This window comes from Gavialis gangeticus, unplaced genomic scaffold, assembly GCF_001723915.1.
Source record: "Gavialis gangeticus isolate Ggan-Ray unplaced genomic scaffold, GavGan_comp1, whole genome shotgun sequence".
Lineage (NCBI taxonomy): Eukaryota > Metazoa > Chordata > Crocodylia > Gavialidae > Gavialis > Gavialis gangeticus.
Window position 1 is genome coordinate 15,613,923 of NW_017729034.1, and position 20,406 is coordinate 15,634,328.

Genomic DNA, 20,406 nt, shown 5'->3' on the forward strand with positions numbered 1-20,406 from the left:
TTCGTGGGGGGATTCCAGGTTTTGGAAAGGAAGGAAGATCTGGGCCCAAAGGGCCCCTCTTTCCTGCTATGCCGTTCCAGATTGGTGACAGAGGTAGCAGCTTGCATACAGCTCCACTGCTGGAGAAGCAGTGAGGAGGAGAGCTTTCATGAGACACTCAGCCCACCCAAGCATGGAGCCATGAGCAGCTGCATGGGTGTTGCAGGCCGACAGCCACCAATGTGGCTAGGCTGTCAGAAGAACACAGGGAAAGGAGGCTCCTGGGATAAGTGTGGGCTCAGGAGAGTTTCTCTGACCTGTTCTGGGGATAGGCAAGTGAGCCTTTAACCTCCTCTTCCTGCCCTTTGCCACGTCCCAACCCTACCTGGTCCCTCTTCCTCCTGGCTGCTCCAGGATTGCCAAGTCTTCCCTCCTCTTTGAGTCATGCCTCACTTGCCTGTCCTTAGCAGTCCGTTTCCCTCCTCTGAGCAGTGGGGGGCAAGTCTTTTCTGCTTCCAAGTGGGCTCAGAGAGGGAGGGTGGGGGGAGGAGGTGGCAGTCCTGACAGCCCCTTCTCTGCAGCTGTAGAGTGTGGTGAATAGTTATTGTGGCCAGGCTCTTTGTGTGTGTGTGGGTTTTTTTTCCCTTCCCTGCTCTTCCCTGAGATCATTAGGAGTGAACTTGAGATGAGCCGCCCTCGATTCATAGTGACAGCTCACGCTAACGAGGCCTCTATTGCTCCGTCACGTGGCCTATCTGGCCCCCGCCTCCCTCCCTTCGAGCCCCTCGGCAGCTTTTCGCTTTAGCTTAGCTTTTTTATTATTATTATTATCATTGCACACAGAGCTGGATTCTTGAGGCTCTGAGAGAGGCAGGAACTGATAGGGAGGCGATGAGGAAATGGGAAGAGAGGAGCTTTCTGAATGGGTGGGTGTAGCACTTGCTTCCTCTCCATTGAAAGAGACACGGCCAAACAAAGACCCTGCAACCCTGGCAGCTCCTGGACCCCTCTAAGCCCCTCCATCAATCAGGGGTTCTCCCACCTTCCCCTATAGCTGGTCCATGTAACCACCCTCCTGGAAACACTCTGTCCCTAAAACTATTCCACATTCTCCTCCTTTTGCCCAAGTCTCCCATTGCCTTCTTTTTTCCCCAAGACCACTGCCTCCTTAAAAGGTTCCCTACAACTTGCAGCTCACTCTCCCCTGCTCCACAGTGAAAGCTGGGATCCAGTGGTTGTGACATCAGTCGTTTCCATGGCAGCTGAGGATAAAGTCCCACCCTTAGATGGCTGTCTATTTAAGGTGGGGGAGCCAGGGCCCGGCACAACAAAGCTCTTCCTCATTATGCGCTGGCTGTATAATCTGACTTGACTTCTGGTAGCATCTTCCATGCAAGCTGCATCCCAGTGCTCTCTGTGGCCTAACATGGCTGGTGTACTGGGACTGATAGCTGAGGGAGGGGAATGGTCAGGAGTAGAGGCAGAAAAAACAGAGTGCTGTCAGCAGACGTTGGAGATGTCAAGATGGGGAGAGGAGGAGACATGAAAGTATACAAAAGGCTTCCTAGAGAGCAGAAGTTGCTGAGAAAGTCCTTGGGTGTGTGAAGCACCAGGGCTTTGTGGCGGGGGAGGGAGAAGGAAAAGCCATTGCCGAGCCAGCAGAGAACCCACAGAGCTCACTGCCACCACACCTTATGGAGCCCAGATCCTACAGAATGAGCTGGGTTGACCCATTTTGTCACTTACCGCTACATTTAGTAGGACACATGTAGAATAAATAGCTGCTGTCCAGCCTCAATGAATATGTCAACCTCTCCTTCTGGCAGGTCATGAAACGCTTCCTCTGTGTGTAGCTTATTCTACAGATGTCCATAGAGTGGTTCCTTGCTTCTTTCTCTGAAGCCTCTATGAACGGCCTATTGTCAGAAGCAGGATTCCTGGGGTAAACAGACCAGTGGGCTGATTTGGGTTCCAGGGAAGCAGAGGAAGAGCCAGAAAGCCCCACAGAGGCCGTGAGGATGCTAGTTCCAGTTCTGCACATTTTGCCTGGCCTTTGAGAATGAGGCTGGGCTGTTCTCGTCTCGCACATGAACATCAGAAATAATGATTCTAACAGGCCAAATTTTGCCCTTGGTGACACTTGTCAGCTCTATTGTCTTCCGTGTGTTTACTCAGGTGTAACGGACTCAAATGTACTAAAAGACCTGGTGGATGGTGCAAAGGAACTACAAAGGCTCCAGCTCTCCAGCTTTTGGTGGTTTTGCGTGATGAGATGAGAAATTTGTCATGTTACAAGGGATATCTGCACCTTGGATAAAGGCAGAGGAAAGATATTCAGGTTTGGAGAAGTAGGCAGAAAGTACCAGTGCTGAACCTTGTTATGCACTGTAAAGTAAAACCCTCTTATATTTGATAGACAGGTGTGGAACCCTATTGTTAGTAGCAATAATAATAATATTCTTCCCTTCTAAGTGCAATCTATCCGGAGAACTCAAAGTGTGACACCGTGACAGGAGATGGTCTGCGACACCTGAATAGATATAGAGGCGATTCAGGGAGAGGGACAGAATAATGCTGAAGCTGCAGCAACGGCCTAAAGGAGACGTTATCAGCACAAAAAAGAGAATTGTTAAGTGCACAGAGGAAGGTAGTTTCTGTGCTGTATCCAGGCGGAAATCTCTTGAGAACAATGGTGCATGGAAAGTGTTTGAAGAGAGGATGGGTTCTTCGTGTTCTTTGTCGAGAAAGGGGGACGCTGACAGATGGAGTAGCTGAGAGTATAAATGTGGACAAAAGAGAGTTTAACAGTAGTAGGTTTGGAGATAGCACTGGAGGAAAAAGACCTATTGACAATGATTGTAATATAGTAGATCTGGGGAAATGCAAACCATAGGAAGGGGAAGAGAGGCGGGAAGAAAAGGGACAGGATGCTTTTGGCCACTGCTGTGAGGAAAGGAGTGGGGAAGAAAAATCACAAGCATTCAGGTCTAAATGAGATACATAAGGGCAATGACTGGAGGAGTCCGAGACTAAGCAGATACCAGGGAGAAGTAACTTCAGAGTGGCATCAACATGCCTGCCTAAGTCTTACATCGTGGTTATATCAGGGGAGGCAGAGCAGCTGAAGGTGGGAATGTCATCCATGTGGGAGATCCAGCCACATAAACCACAGAGAGTTTGAGAGAAGAGGAAGCAGGGAAGAGGAGAGTGAGATGGCTGAAGTGTCTGGAGCAAATAGTCACTTGGTGTTGTTCCTCTTGAGCTGCACCATCCGCCTACTTTGAGCATTAGCTCTGATGGAGAGAGGCCAGGAGGTGGGACAGGGGTGCAGTTCAAGGTGGGGATCAGCAGAGCAGAAGGTGATGGTGCTCCTCTGGCTCACGCACTCCAGTGAAATTGCAGTGTTACTTTCTAGGCGGAGCATCAGAACACGGGAGACTTGCTGCTCCCTTGTGAGAGAGCTCAGCATCCTGGAAACCTTCTCAAATAATTAACATTAACAGCCAATTAATCAGTGTCTTAACTGATTTACCAAGGTCAGTTCTGCTCCTCAGTTAACAATTTATGTGAATTCTTTGACCTTAAAGAAATTCCTACTTACTAGGAACAGAAGACTGGCCCCCTGGGCCATCAAGTCTAGTCTCCTGCATTGACAGGCAGCCACTTAACCAAGGAATCCCTAAAATTGCCGTGTCAAGCCCTTGTACACATAGCCCTTGCACACATAGCTACAAGGCACTATACCAGAACACCAAGAACCCCATACAACAGGGCATGACAAGCTTTAACAATAGCAGGCAGTCCCTTGTGATCAGGCCACCACAGGCCCCCTTCTCCAGCACACCAACAACAGAAGCAGGGTGGGGTTATGGCCCAGTAGCCACAGTTGCCTTGTTAGCCTTACACCTCCATGAGAGATGCCAATACTGTAGGGACAGGTGTCAGCATAGCCAGCAGCCAAGGGGTTAATGCAGGAGCATCTGGGTCTAGGGACCCTCTGGCATCCCCCTACTGCAGCTGCTGGTTCTCATCAAGAGTAGCAATCAGCAAAAACAAATTTGGTGGCAGGAAAGGCAGGGGCTGCAGTGTAGGAGCTCCATTAACCCTCTGGCTAGTTGCTATGCCAGCACCTCTTCCCTGCTGCAGTGGTGTTTCTCACAGAAAATTGGGTGAAGGAGGTGAGCCTGACAGAGGGACAGGGCTACTGGTATGTGAGCCCCCACCTGTCCCACTGGCTGTGGGACTCCAGTGTGGGTTGGATCCAATCTCTTTGCAAGCCAGATCCAGCCTATGGGCCATAGTTTGCCAACCCCTGCCCCACAACATGCTGTGGGTAGAAGGCAGAGTAGATGAGGGAACTTATCAGTATGTGCCCATTTGTTTCTAAGAAGAAGACAAGACCACATGTTACCAGGAAAGGCAAAATCCCTAGAGAACTTGCCAGTCTGATTTAGGGGGAAAATTCCTTCCTGTTTCCAAATTTAGCAATTGTTATAATCCTAAGCAGAAAGAAGAGCAAGACTCTGGTAGCAGTAGCAGTAGGTCGAGGCTTGGCAAAGGGTCCAGGGGTAGGGGTCTGCCAGTGACAGGAGGTTTTTAGGGCACGCCAAGCTCCACTCTATCGGCCACAGCCAACAGAGCCACAGGGCGCTGAATTGTGTGGCAGGCCATGCACCTCCACCCCCCAACTTCTGGTGGCCCGTCAGTAGCGGGCTGGATAAAGAGGCTCTACAAGACAGATCCAGGACATTTATTTGACACCTCTGATCCAGACTAATTAAGTCAATTGTATTGTTCTTTTTCAAGAAATCAATTACCTTGACATAGATGGATATTAAATTAGGTTGACATGTTTTTGGGTTAAAAAACCATGTTGTGTTTTGTTCCATTTTCTATTTTCTTCCATATCTTTAATTATCCTTTCCTTCAGTATCTGGTTCTAAGACTTTACATACTATTGAAGTCCACCTAAATAGGTCTGTAATTGCCTGGGTCACTTTTTTCATCTCTTTCTATAAAATAGGCATTAATAGATAAGATTCTCTTCTACCTGTTAATTACATTACTGGCTTTAGACACCTAAGAATGATTTCATTCCACCTTATTCAAGTCCTGAAAAAACATTAATGCCTTCATGCATGACCCAAACTGTCATCTGCCAACTGTGAGATCAAGTCACATGACAGCAGCATGGGGGAAGAGGACTCGCCCACCTTTTTTAGCAACAGTTTTTCAGGGACTCAAATAGAGTGGAATAGAATTGCACCTAAGTGGCTCAGAACACTTACATGACTAATAGGTGGAACAGAATTTGCCCATACATTTGCTGTTCTGTATTCATAAGGTATTATATGGGACTTAACAGATTTAGTGAAGATCCATGCTGGAGTTCTTTAATATTTGTGGATGGAGATCATCCTGCCCCCCCAGTTCTTTGTCAGAAAGCAATCTATGTTTTGCTTCCACCTTTAATGTAGTTCTTTCCACTTCCATGTCTTCATTGCCCTGTGGTATTCATCTGTTATCCTCAGTTACCTCTTCATGTTGATGGAAGACTGAGGCAAAATATTTATGGAATAATATGGATATCTAGGTTACCCTTGATCTCTTCCCCTCCTCCAGCATATAGCAAAAATGTCTTCCCTCCTGGTTCTCCTTTTTATTTACATGATTGAAGAAGCTTTGGTGCTAGTTTGAGTATTCTTCAGAGAGACTAGCTTAACTAAGCCTTTGGCCATTTTCACTATATTCCTGCTTTCTTTGATCATAGAAAAATATTCCCCCCTACAGACTAGTCTCATTTTTTACTGCTTGCAGAGCCTCTGTTTTTTTTCTTTCGTCTTTTCTAAGGTCTGTGTTTGTCCATGCCATTCTGTAGTCCTTCCCTACTGATTTTTAACTCTCATTTGGGATGTAGTACCTAACAGTACCTAAGATAATTTGTACTATTGCCTTGCAATCATTTCACGTCAATTCTTCATCAGCATTCTTCAGCTCTCAGATCCAGTCAACCTTCCTAACTAATTGCTTTTCCCTTGGACCTGACGAAGAATGCATTGCTTTTGAAAGCTTCTCTAAGTCTATCCCAACCATGCAGTTGGTCCAATAAAAGATACCACCCACAAAAATCCTTGCCTCATACATTCCTCATAATTAGTCATGGAGGCGGGGGGTCTCTTTAAGGTCCATTTTATTATTCCATCCTACTGTGATTTTTACCCAGATTCAGCCCACACTTCTGTTTTCCAGAATGTCCCTTGTGATGGGCCTGTCTGCTCGCTTTAGGAGAGAATCTCCAAGAACAGAACCTGTGTTTTCTTGGTATTTTCATCTTTGGTTGTTTTTCTACCATTCCTTCTTCTGCCTGTGGATCTTATCCTTTGATCTCCCTTGATGCTTCCTTTGTTCTTCGTGGGCTGAGGTCACCTGTAGGTTCCATTCTCTGTTCCTCTGATTTGGGACTGGCCATCTCCAGCCCACTGACAGACTTCTCTCTTTTTTCCTCCTCTTTAATCAAGACACTAAACTGGTTCCCCAGTTTTGCTTTGCCCTCATTAGTCAGTCTCTCCCTTTGCCTTATTCTTACTGTTACATGCCTCCATGGATTCTCCTCCTCTTCAGAAGATCTATCCATCAGATCATCTCTTTGGTAGGTATCAGAGGTTTCTCATTTGTATGTGCAGCATCATCTCTCTCTTGCCTGTTTTCACCAGCTGCTCAAAATCCTGTTGCAGCTCTGTCACTGCTTTCAGCTGAATTTACTCCCCATGACCTTCTTCTCCAGGAGCACCTTCAGGAGACACTTCAGGAGTGTAGAACTGGCAGTAAGAACCCATTCAAAGGTAGTAGACACCTTGCCGTTTCTACATCCTATGATCCTTCTGTCTGTCATGCTTGGGAAACTCACCTATGGGTGCCACAGCTGCTATCTTCTGTCTTTTATGCTTTTTTTAATAAAAAAAAAGTCTTAGGGGAAGGAGAGGCTCTCTTAGGAACATAAGACGCAAATAACCAAAAGGGAAAAAAAACTACCACTCCAAGCTCTCCCTCACAAACTGCCCTTTTAGTGAGCACTCACTCTTTGCTGGCCCCTAGGGCCGTTCTGAGTCAGGCTTTTATAGCTTGGAGGAGCTCTGCCCCTACTTAGGCTTGGCTGAGAGAAGGAACAGTCACTTGTGAACATTCAGAGTCACCATGCCCTTTACACAAACAGATCCCACAAGATACAAGTGGAAATGCCACCAAACAGACCCAGCCTCAAATATTCCTGTTCACTGACTCTGGGTGAACAGGGGCAGCTTCTCCCACACATACAGAACTCCTTCTGAACCTCCTGTCCATTGCCCCATTAACATCAGACAATGAGAGAAACTTTAGCTGCCAATAATTGTAATCAGCAGCATGGCATATCACAGCTCATTGTTGTGATATGCCAGGGCATATGCCAGGGCTGCTGTGCTAGTTGCGTCCCCTCAGTTGAGTTACTATTTTGGGGCTTTTTAAATTCTTTCAGTTGCATGTGAACTGGGAGCACTTAACACCCTGTAATTCAGGTACAGGTGGACAAAAGTTAGGAAATAGGCCCCGTCTCTCTCTCCGTTTTTGTCATTTCCTTCTACTTGTTTTATTGGTTTTATTCTTTTTTTCTGGGAGTCTCAAAACGCTGATGGATAGCAAGAAAAAGCGTTTGTAAATTCAATCAGTTGAGCTAGTCTACTATTTCCAAAAGTCGTAGCAATCTTGGGGGGCTTAGTTCCTAGGTACCCAGCTTAAGAAACCCTCACAGGACCTAATTTTACAGGCCGTGGATGCTCAACGTTTTCCAAAAAGTCAGTGCCCTCCAGGTTCCTCCAGAAGATCTTGGACTGAAAACCCTTTTTCAAAGGGTGGAATCAGTGCATGTCAGGAGCAATAATTAATAACAATCTGCATTGCTGACAATCTCCACAAAGTGAGAAGGCCAGGTGCAAAACAAATATTGATATATGGATAGAGATATTCTATCCCTTGAGTTCTGCTCTGTGCATATTGATTTTGCTTCTACAAATAGATCCTGGTCCAGAGGCATCACTTAGGACCTTGGCGCACAAACAAGTTACTGAGAGAGGTAGTTAGCCATGTTAGTCTGTAGTCAAGCAAAAGGCAAGGTAATGGAGCACCTTATAGATTAACTGAATCAGAGATGCATAAGCTTTCATGGGCAACAGCTCATTTCAGCAGATGGTATGTTACTGAAAGGTAAGGAAGGTGAGAACTTGCAGTATATTAGCTGCTCAGTGGTAACAGCCAGTGTGCATACTCTTAACCCATAATAAATTAAGCCTAAGACATGGTGGCTTACCCCCTCAGTAAAAAAATGCTTAAGCTACTGGTGATTAACTTTCACTTACCAAAGGGAAAGAGCCTGCACGTGGGTAATTACCACAGAGCAGGTGACTCATGGTAATGCCTCACCTTCCATTGCCTCAAGGCAATTTTTTTTCATGCTCAGGTCTTTAAGTGATGGTTCTTGCTGTTATCTGGAGTTAATTTTGCATAGAAAAATCTTTTTTATTGCATCTTTCTTTTTGTGAATTTTATGAAAACTGTAGGGCAGGCTTCCTTTGGGTGGGCTCATTTGAGAAAAATCTCAGTTTAGTGGTGCACCAGAGGTACAACTGGGACGTTCTGCACCCTAGCCAGCAAGAGTGCACAGGGCAGTGGCTGCAGTCGGGCTGCTGATGGCAGTGCAGTGTCCAGGAGAGCACCAGTGGCAGCTGTTATGTTTGTGCCCCTCCCAAGTTAGTGCCCAAAATTGGTGCCCTGGTTATTCCCCCCTCCTTAGTTACAGTACTGGGTTTCACACCTGCCTGGGTATCTCACAGGTGAAGTAAAGTTGGCAGGACCATGACTGCTTTTGCCCTGTGGAAGAGCTTGGTTAGTGCAAGGCAGTGGTGCATAAACAGTATTGGCAATTGAGAAATCTCTTTCCCTAAAGCTTGTTTCACACCTTCAATCTAACTTGAATTGATAGAAGGTCCTTGCTGTCAGTGATTCACTTACATTCCTTCACTGAAAGTCTATTTACAAACAGTCTTGCTCCCTCTGTTCCTTGCAGAAGTCTCTTGTGCCATGCCTCCCATCCAAAACCCTCTCTCCTCCAGTGCCCCCATAGCTCTGTTCCTTCATTGGGCACTCTTAAGCCACAAGCATGAAGCCCTGTGTCTGGAAGGAGGTGGGAAGTTTGCTTGTGTGACTCCTGATTAACCTCATAAAGGAACACCTGCTAGTGGATATGTTGACCAAAGTAGAGATGTATTAGAGTGATCCTTCTAAGAACTACAGAAGAGAGGTCCTCTTCCCAATGAGCTTGAAAGATCAGCAGCAGTGAACCTGGTCTTGAAGACTTTCAGTGGTCAAGAAAAAGAAGTACCTCTACCTTCCCTCATTTGCTAATCCTGTGTTACGGCTGTCTTCAAAATTCTGGACTTTCTTAAAAGTGAGGGGGAAGTTAATGCCACTGGCACATATTTCCATTTTATTTTCATACCACTGCTCAGGAATGTTAGACTTGAAACCCTATCAAACATTAGCGACCTTGGCAATGGGCAGCTCAGAGTCGCCATTCTCAAGTGAGGCACCCGTCTTGCTTTCACGATGATCCCACAAAGATGTCAGGAGAACCTGACATCTTATTCACCCAGAGCAAATCAGATTGGTGTGGACCGTGGAGGGTTTTGCCTTCCTCTGTAACAGGGGGTGTAGCCCTCTCCCTTGGATCTCTTGAGTGTATTTTGATAGCCCTTACAGCAGCAGGACATTGGGCACTGTTGTTCACTTGCCTTATCTTTGGCAGGTTAGGGCTACTCAGCCTTGTTATATCTTGTGGTTGTGTCGGGGTTGACTGTGTAGTTTCGCTAGTAAGTTAGATAATGGGTTTGTATAGAATGGTTTAGAAAGAGATGATCCTGCCTTCAGGCAGGGGGTTGGACAAGATGACCACTAGAGGTCCTTCTAGCCCTACCTCTCACGATTCTGTGACTTATCAGTGGCCGTAAAAACCAACAGAATGAAATGCCTCCATCTTAATTACATTCCATCACTGTCAGACATGGGACCTGAGCAGAAATTCCCATGCAGTTGATTAAATGAGCTCTGTAGTGACACCGGTTGTCTCCCACTCTTCATCAAAGGCCAGCTCTCCCAATATGAGTAGACCACTTAATAATCAGGCCCCAAGATTTCAGCTCGCCACCAATTAGCCAAGTGTCATTAGATGCAGAGCTAGCATGTCTCCATGTATAAACCTCATGCGAGAAGAGCAAACTATTAGTGCTGTGACAAATTGTTGCATTTAGTGTTGGAGACAGGTATACATAGAACAAATTAGGAAGCCACGGTTCCATGGTGCACATTATTAATAATATTCACATAAGGAAGGGAAGCCATCGGAGACAAACACCTGAGAGGTAGCAGGGCTTGGATATTTTGGTTCCTTTATCTAAGAGTAGCCTTAAATTCAGCATTCTCCAGATTCCTAACAATGGAGGGGATATTTTATCAAAACATTCGTGATAGGAACTATCGGCTTTTCCTGCCCATAAATACCTTCAACCTTAACATTTGTTTGAGCTCTTTAAAGACAGAAAGTCAGATAACTTTTGTCTGTAGGGGTTGTTACCCTTGCAGGTAGTTCATGAGATTTGCCTGTGGATGAGAGGCAACTTGCTTATCAAAATTTAAATTCTTTGCCTTAGAACAGTTGTTGGAAGCTACCCTGTCTTGGATTACTCTATAGCTGTTTTTACTACTACTACTACTACTACTACTAACAACAACTACAACCCTATTTCACTCTTTCATACCTCTGTGCCTTAGAATTTACCAGCTCAGCTTCATTATGGAATGCCACATAAATTACACTGATGTATGTAAATACAAAAATACATGGATATTAACCCTGAAATGCAGGTAAATATTGCTGGGTTATTATGGGGGGCTAGCAGTATCCTGTGAGGGTAGATTGAAAAAGGTGGGCACGTTGATAGTGTGGTCAGTGATCTGATGTTTCAGAGGGGTAGGAATGGAAACCTGTGTGGAGGAAGCAAGAAAGGGCAGGAGATATTGATCATAAGGAAAAAGGGGGAATGCCTGCCTGTAAGTAGCAACCTGACTGCATATGGATGAAGGCGATGCCTCTGCCCGCCTGTACATGGTGTGTTGTTGCAGGGTCAGGGGCGAATGCTGCTCCCTTTCCCAAGCATTGAAAGTGCATGTGACAAGTAGTTAAAAAGGTCCCCTGCCTTTTTTCTTTTAGAAATAGAAGGTTTCTTGGTCAAACAGCAATCAGGTGATTACCATCTACTGCCCTAAAGCTCTCATTGCATTGATGTTTTGATACAGTGTCTTTCATTTGTATCCTGAACTCTTGCTTGGGGAGCTTTGGGGGCAGCATCTAGGGTGGGTCTGTGTGCTCTGTTTTAACAGTCACCATGTTCTGTCCCAGCCAGCTATTTTCCAGTGGTGGGAAAAATGGTTCCCATGTATGCAGAGCTGGGTTTGAAAGAAAAGCGGTAGATATCAAAGGGTAGGGAAGACGTGAAGAATTTTATTATTACTCTTACCTCACCTTCGTGTCTCATTTACATGTTTAACTGGCTCTTGCTTGCCTCAGCTGGTTAAAGCTCCTTTGATTTGCTTCTTCCTGAATAATTCTGCCTTGTTTGATATGAAAAACTATCCTTTTATCTCTCATGAGGCTGGGAAAAGAGAAGGAACCATTCCGCAGTACTTACTTGCTTACCAAACATCCCCAATTTTCACTCTGCCCATCCAACACGCGCACCTATTGTCTGGGACATAAGGTGGGACGGCTGGGAATTTTACACTTGAATGATTTTCACATGAAAAATGCCTTTTCCTCCTCTGTAACCAAAATGTTCATTACTTGTGCAGCAAGGTTGCTGGCATGGCTCACTTCTAGGCTCTGACCTCCTCACCCTGCCTTCCAGATTCTCTGGGTCCTTTCCCCTCAGAGTTAGCTTTCCTGCCACAGCTTGATGTTATAGCGTCATAGGGAGATGGCTCTCAAGAGGTGGATCCAGGTTTTTGGGTAGGTCTTTGTCTGAACCCAAGCCTTCTTGGCCTTGATTTATTTTAATCTAGCTGGGTCCTGCTTCGTGGGGTCCACTGCATCAGGAACCTAGGTTCTCAGGCCTCAGCTCTAGGTCCTCATGGTTTCTGGGCCACACAGCCCTCTAGACACACCCCTTGTGGGCCCAGGAGTTGTGCTCCCCAGTCTTTGCTATCAGATATGCAGTCCTCTGACACACCACAGTCGTTACTCTGAACGTACTTGGACCCCTACCTGTACTCAACACCCCCAGGTTTTGGGCCACAGGAGTGCTCTGAGCTGGGTGCCTCTGCTGCACCCCACTGGTCTCCAATCCGCACCTTACAGCAGCACTGGTTCTCTGGTTCAAACGTTAATCAGAAGAATGAGTGTCTGCTCCCAAAACATACGGCTCACAAACACCAGCTCCCTGGCCAGAGTTCATCTCACCCTATGGTAGCGCCAACACAGGATATTCAAGGCAGTGATCTTGTGTTGACTGTGGTGTAGGGTCTCTTTCATCCTCCTTTGGCATGAATTCCCTTCTCCTTGCCATTCTGGATTGGCTGCTCCCTGGACCTCTACCTCTTGCGGCTCCTACGGCCAGACTGCCACTTCTGGCCCAAGCCCTGGGTCTTTTTGACTGTCCCCCTGAGTCACCTGACCCTCTGCTTCCACACCAGGCCTGCCAATCATTGCCTACACCTGGGGTGGGTGGCCATCTTACTTAAGGTCCCCTTTTGCAATTAAGTCTGTTTACAGAGTTGAACTAGCCAGCAGGCCCTCGGCTCCCTCCCCCTCTCAGTAATGGGGCAAGGGCCCCATTACCCCTCCCCTGCAATAAAAAAATGTTCATGGGACCCTTCTAGTTTTGCTGAAAACCTGGTTTTGCATTGGGAAAATCCAAATGATGTTCCCAGAGTTATCTGTCTAGACAGCTGCTGTCAATTGCATTTTGTGGCTTCAAGGAGAAAGCCAGATTGGCAGAAGCCTTGCAGGCAGCTAGGTGCCAAAATGGAAACTTGTAAATCAGTCCTCAGGCAGTGGCTTTTTTCTGGTTATTTTCCCCTGTGAAGAATTTCTCTATTTAAGAACAACAACAAAGGTTTCTCCCAATTTTGAAGAATTTTTTTTCTCCCCCAAAACCGCACATTTTTTTATCCATTTTCCAGACAACTCTGCATCTCTCAATCTCGTTGAGCCCTGCTTCATGGGTTGTTTTTGGAAGAGAAACCATGTGGACATGCCTACTGACAAACATTTGAGTAGGCCTGTTAACCTTAGTGTGGAGTACAAGCCACCAATGCGATACCGTGGCTGGCAAAGTGAGCAAAACTCTGGCTTGCATCTACCGATACATCTCAAGCAAGACCCAGGATGTCATCCTCCCACTGTACTCAGTCTTGGTGAGGCCACAGCTGGAATACTGCATCCAATTCTGGGCTCCGGAATTCAGGAAGGACATGAAAAAGCTTGAAAGAGTCCAAAGGAGAGCCATGCGCATGATCAGAGGACAAGAGAAACAGACCTTATGAGTAGAGGCTGAGAGCCATGGGACTCTTCAGCCTGGAGAAGTGCAAGCTCAAGGGTGACTTGGTGGCAGCCGATAAGTACATAAGAGATGTGCATCAGCATCTGGGGGAATGCCTGTTCACCAGAGCACCCCAAGGGATGACAAGGTCCAACAGTCACAAACTCCTGCAAAACCATTTTAGACTGAACATAAGGAAAAACTTCTTTACTGTCCAAACCCCCAAGGCCTGGAATAGACTCCCCCTAGAGGTGGTGCAAGCACCTACTGTGGACATTTTTAAGAAACATTTGAATGCTTATCTTGCTGGGATCCTTTGTCCCCAGCTGACTTCCTGCCCCTTGGGCAGGGGGCTGGACCCGATGATCTTACGAGGTACCTTCGAGCCCTAATGTCTATGAAATCTATGCGGTGTTGGTGATTTTATTAAAAATAGGGGAAAGTGACAGCTGGACAAACTCATGTAATTTAATCTAATTTATAAAGATGTAAGGCTGGAAAGAAACCACCCAGCCATCCTATCCCCCTGCATTTTCAGGCAAGCATTTGTCCAAAAGCATCCATTAGGTCATCCTCTCTGCTCCATCGCACACACTACAGCTACAAAATACCTTCTCAAAAAGCATTTACATCTCTATAGCATACCAAGTGAAGAGAGCAGGTGCTCTGAATGTTCAGGCTACTATAAGGAAGGGAAATTGTTGGGTAAAATAAACCCAGATGATTCTAAGTGGCCCATGCTTCATGCTACAGAGAAAGTAAAAGGCTTCCTGCGCCCCATCCCCCACTCACAACTCCACCCTGTGGTCCTTGTCAACCTGACCTGGAGAAAACCCCAAACTGATGATGAATTTGGCCCTAAGCATATAAGCAATACCCCACCAGTGTGGCTTTGTAGAGGTTTCCCAGTATTCCCAGTACTGTTGGGAGCAACAGTCTCTGAACAATCAGCCATGGCTAATGTCCAGCACTTCAGAGGAAAGTGGAATGAAAACAAAAACCAGATGATGTGTGTTTGAATCAATGTTCTAACCCAGACACCTTCTTGTTCCCCAACCCACAATGAAATTAGTTTAAATGGGGCTGGGGGAGAACAGTATTGCCAGCCTCTTGTGATTCAAGATTATGAGTCGAGCTCCAAGCTTAGGATTGGCTTAAAAAATTAAGTGCCTCTGACCCCCGACCCTGCTGTTTAGAACACCCCACCTCGAGCTACTTTTTGAGCTCCTTGCATCACACCTTGCACTCCCCTTCCCCATCTCAGTATAGACTTTCTTGCTGCTTTCACTGGCTGTAATGGCAAGCAGTGTGTGTGTATGGGGGGTGGATTTCCCCCACGTCTGTTTTCCACTAGACTCATAGATGCAGTCAGATTTTTTCTAGACGAAGGTACTGATATATCAAAGAAGCACTTTGTGATTCCAGCCCTTCTCATCCATGGTCTCTGCTGCCTCCAGTACTGTCAAGGCAGTGTAACTTGGGGCCCTGGAGAACAAAGATCTTGGGTTCTGTTTCTGGTTTTCTCTCTTCTTTACAGGGGGTCACAGCTGTAGCATGAACACCATGGTCTATAAGGACCCTGTGACTTTTTATGTAAGAGCTGCAGTCTCCACCTCAGAGAATTGACCAAATTATGCTCCGGGTCATTTCTTTCTGATGACTAAAATTCCCGGTGCACTGTCAGATGGATGTAGGATTCTTTTTCGCTTTCTGTCCTTAACTGCCACTCTTATATTTCAGTCAAGAGTGAAATTGTCCCTACATGTCTTTTGGGTTGTTTTGTAAACCTTGTTGGCATCCTTCATGATGAGACTCCAGAGAAGGGAAAAGAGGGGCCAAAATGCATGCTGACACCACAAATTACCAGTACACAATTAAATGATGTCTTCTTAGTAAGTTTTTGTCATTTCCACTTTTCCCTCTCCCTTTCTCCCTTGTTCTAGTCCCCTCTGCAGTTCCTATGATGCATCAGGTGAGCCGCACCACCAGCAGCATCACACTTTCCTGGCCACAGCCCGACCAGCCCAATGGGATCATCCTGGACTATCAGCTGCGCTATTTTGACAAGGTGAGTGTGGGGAAGAAGAAGGAAGGGATAGCTGCCAGCCAGGGTGAGCATGGGGCAGGGAAAGGGAAACCTCTGGATGGGAAGTTCAGCTGGAAGGGGAAAGGAGCAAGGGGAATGGGGACACTTCAGATGTAGAGAGAGAGGAAATGTGAGGAAAAGCTGAGACATGAAAGGCACATATAACATTGCATCTCCCATCAGTGTTTTTCAGCTGAGTAAACTTGAGGACACAGGTCGACAGAGGAGAGATCACTGGCTCAGCCAGGAGCTGGGATAAAACCCACTTGGAAAAGCTTAGGGCTGCTGAATCCAGGTTATAACAGAGGGACCAGCAGTTCTCAGACTTTTTGCTATGAGGGGTCAGACTCATTTCAACAGCAGTGGCACATCAAAGTAAAATCCCATAAGATACCTAAGCATCCCCTTCTTTGGCTGGATCGAAATCTCCAAGAACCCTTGTGGGGAGGAATGCCTGTCCCTTTGACTTTCATCAGTGCTGCTGTATAGATGGGCCATAGAAGTTTGGAATGTCTTAAGTGAGGACATAGGATAGTGTCAGGTCTTGCCTGCTGTTCATTAGGTATTATGCCACCCATTGCAGGGTGGCACATGGGGCAGTGTGGTTATTCTCCACCCATGTCAATCATGTCTCCTAACTTGGAGCTTGTTGGGTACCGCGGAAGGTGCTTGTAAGGTGGTTCATGCCAACTCCCCCTCCTCAGCTCTGCTTATCCCACTGGGACACGTATACACAATCATACATGACTGTTCCTTCCTCTAGCAGGGAGCATCTCCTCCAGTACAGCTCCTCCTATTGTGCAGCACAGCATATGCTGTTGCAATGGATTCTGGGAGGGAATTGGCTGATACAGTGGTCACAGGAGGCAATGTTTCAGGACAGGTTGGAAGATTTTTGAGATGAATGGCACCTCACTATGGGAAAGTGTAACACCAAGTGTGACACCTGGGATTGGAGTGAGGAATGAGGTGCACTAGCAGAGCTATGTGGAAAGCCCATGGCTGGGATAGCCAGGGGCCACAGGGCAAGAACTATTTTTGGGGAAATTATACTTATTTCATGAGATGTGTTGAAGGTGGATGGGGTCTCACATTTGTCACCTCCACTGATCAGTGATTGGGTTGCAGGCAGAAGATGAAGATAACTCCTTCACTTTGACCAGTGAGACCAACATGGCAACCATCTCAAACCTGAGCCCAGGCAAAATCTATGCCTTCCAGGTGCGAGCTAAGACGTCTGTGGGTTATGGGCCATACAGTGGCAAGATGTATTTCCAAACCCTCATAGGAGGTGAGTGCTGCACCTGCATATGTCTAGTTGTGCTAAGAGATTAGACAGTGATAGGGATGATCCTGCTTCAGGTGGCAGGGGATGGACTAGATGATCCACAGAGGTCCCTTCCAGCCCTACTTCTCTATGACTCCATGTTCCCAACCTCATGCCTGCAGGGACATGGCTCTCACCTGCACACACTTCTACCTGTGCCCAGTGGCTCATGTTCCCAACATCCCTCTGCCTTACATCCCTACTCACATTGTACACCTGCATGCTACTCTTTCAGGGTTACTTATTCCACGCAAACCAAGACATATAATCACAGGCAAAACCCTGTGCTTGGCAGGGTTGCCCTCCATTCATGGATAAAACAATGTGTCACCTGGTGATAGCTCTGTGCCTGGGATCAAAGGAGCTGGGTCAGGATGACCTCTTTACATGTGCAAACCGAACAGATGAGAAACAGTGGCAGAGGGACTCAGCCCAGGTACCAGATTTAGCTGACTGGTCCAGAGTCATCAGATCTGGGGCAAAGGCAGGATAAATGGATGGAGGGAAGACAGGCTTTCCAGGAGAGGGAGGGGGATGAGCAAAGAAAAGAGCAGAGAGACTGAAGGAGGTGATGGGAGTACCAGTCTGAGGGTGGGGGAGGTATCAGGTTCCTACATGTGGTTTGGGGGCTGGAGCTGTTCTTTGGGTGAACAGGCAAGAAATGCTAACAGCCTGTGTCCTCTGCATGTGTGTCTCCCTTGCCAGGGGAGCGCTCAGAGATGGTTCAGGACCGACTGCCGCTGATCGTGGGCTCTGCACTTGGTGGGCTAGCCTTCTTGGTAATTGCTGCCATTGCCATCCTTGCCATCATCTTCAAGAGGTGAATCCCTTAACCTGCTTGTGCCCAGCACCTGCACCCAAGTCCATGGAGCTTTCTTACCCATCCCTCCCTGGCCCTACCCCAAGGGAAACCCAGTACTATTGTGCAGTCAGCCAAGTGCTCTGTAGATTCTGTCTTGCTCTGCCCTACCTCAAGCAAAAACCCCATCCATCTTTCCCCTCAGAGGGCCCAATCTGTTGGTAAAACCCCCATTGGGAAATGGATGGGGAACAACAGGGAGACTAACAAGGAGAGATCACTGGATCTTGGCAGCCCAGAGATTGAAATGGCAGCCAAGAAAACTGGAGAAGGAATCTAGCAAACAGAGAAACTGCTGGGAGGAAGTATTAAAATCTACTAATGTGGAAGGCAGCTAGGGAGCCCCAAAGTGCCATTAGCTAAGGTTCAAGAGACTTGAGTTCATCTGAAAAAGTATACAAAATTGCACCCTCCATGGCAGCATGGAGACTCAGTGTTAGTAATGTCGGTTAGGGAAAGCAATCCTCACTGCTGCACTCAAAAGAATGGGGCAGATAGATGGGAGTATAGAGAGTTGGTCACCATTTGCAAGGAATAGAAAAGGAAGACAATAGGAAAAAAATAGATGAGTTCTGGGGTGTGACACTGAGCCATGGGGGGTTTTTTGAAAGGTGAAAAACAAGAACCCATCTACGTGTGCCCACTGAGATTCACCCAGGTTTGAACTATGTTCTTAGACTCCCCATTGTGGGTTTCTATGTCTTTGGTCCTTTTTGTGCCTCCTGCAAAAAGGGATATTTTAGCTTCTCTTCCAGTTTATAGCAAAGTACATGTATAGCTGTATAGTCTATTGTAGAAAACTAAACCTAATTTTGTTTATTTCTGGGGGGGTTAACCTTTTTAACATTTGTTTCTTTTGTGTTTTTTCTGGGGGATTTTTCTTTTTGTTTGGGAAAGAAAAGAATTAGAAATGTTATATTTACACTGTAGACCACTTTTGTATCTCTGAATTGTTAAAATATAATTTCATGTTACATTGGAAATATGTGATAATATGTGCACAACTCAATAAAGCATTTATTTTTTTTAAAAAAAAGAAAATTGAATTAATATGAGCCAAAGCTGTCACTGGGGAGGCGACTAAAAGTATTCTATAAATATATCTGTGGAAGAAGAAATGCCATAGAAAAGTAGGTCCACTTATACATGAGAGAAGTAGTGAAATTAATGGTGGCTTGGAAATGGCTGATGTCTCAAACCCTTGTTATTGTAAATGTCCTTTGGACATTTAGAAAAAAAGAAGCCCTTGTAAAAATAGCTGTTAAAAGACCAGATTTATATCTGAAAAAAATACATATATTATAAATATATATTACACAGTGAAAATGTCAATATACATTTTCTTGACAATATACAATTATTGCATGAGGGATTACCCATGTAATCTAACATTCATTTTTGAAATATGATGGAAAACTAGAGGGATATCAGAAGCCTAAGGAAAAAAGCAAATGTAAAACTGACCTTCAGAATTTGAAAGAACAATGAAGGATCCTGTCAGTTATCATCCCTGTAAGGCCAGTTTTTATCCTTGGGAAAATATCTGAGTACATTTCAAGAGAAAAATAACTCATGCACTTATGTAGCTGTTACAGAAACATACAAAGTCAGCAACAATGTTATTGAATAATGGTGCACAAATATTTTTGATTGATAGAATTACAGTTAGTGGATGGTTGAAGACATATTAATTATCTGTAGTTCAGTAAAGCAAACTGATATTGCCTTTCATGAAATTGTACTCTCAGTTTCCAGTGGGATTGGATAAAAGGAATGATGTGGATTGAAAACTGGCTAAAGAACTAGAACCCAAGGATGAGGATTAGCAGCACAGGGTTGTGTTTATGGAAATCTACATATTGGCATACTGTGGGGTTAGACTTTGGGCCTGGTCTTATTTAATATGACCTAGGTGAGGTTGCAAAGTAGCATGGTAATGAAGTGGACAGGTTGGAAGGAGCTGTGAATGCCAGTGAAGACAGGAAAGTAATATAAAGTGACTTAAAGCAACTAGAAATATGAGCAGAAAGATATGAAAATGAGTTGTAACTTGTAAAATTTATTTAAAACACCTGGGGGGAAATGACCTGAAACACACATACTCAGCAGGAAAAGGAATCTTAAGAAGCAGTGATGTTGACAAAGACAATAGAGGATCAAAATTAGATGAATCTTTGCAAAGAGTATGACAGCTGCAAACACAAGAGTCATCACAACATCATACAGCAGGGAGCTGGGAACTCCTGTCTGTCAGACTGTGTGTTCAGTTTGCGGTTCCATCATACCAGAAAAATAAGTGGTAGATGCAGGTCTGAGAAGAGCAATGGAACAAATAAGGGAAGAATTTCATAGATTTCATAGACATTTGGGCTGGAAGGGATCTTCGAGTCCTGCCCCAGACGCAGGAAGTCAGCAGGGATCATAGGATCCCAGCAAGATAAGCATCCAAATGTGTCTTGAAGATGTTCAAAGCGGTGCTTGAACCGCCTCCGGCGGCAGGCTATTCCAAACCTTGGGGGCTCGGACAGTGAAG

General features: G+C 45.8%; 1 protein-coding gene across 1 annotated transcript in view; it reads left to right on the forward strand.

Moving 5' to 3' along the window:
* Nucleotides 1-20,406, forward strand: part of LOC109304420 (ephrin type-B receptor 5) — a 155,370-nt gene that overhangs the window by 103,124 nt on the left and 31,840 nt on the right. Inside the window, exons 7-9 of the mRNA XM_019526955.1 lie at nt 15,545-15,669; nt 16,816-16,978; nt 17,720-17,834. Of these exons, the coding sequence (XP_019382500.1) occupies nt 15,545-15,669; nt 16,816-16,978; nt 17,720-17,834 (403 nt within the window). The remainder of the gene's footprint in view (nt 1-15,544; nt 15,670-16,815; nt 16,979-17,719; nt 17,835-20,406) is intronic.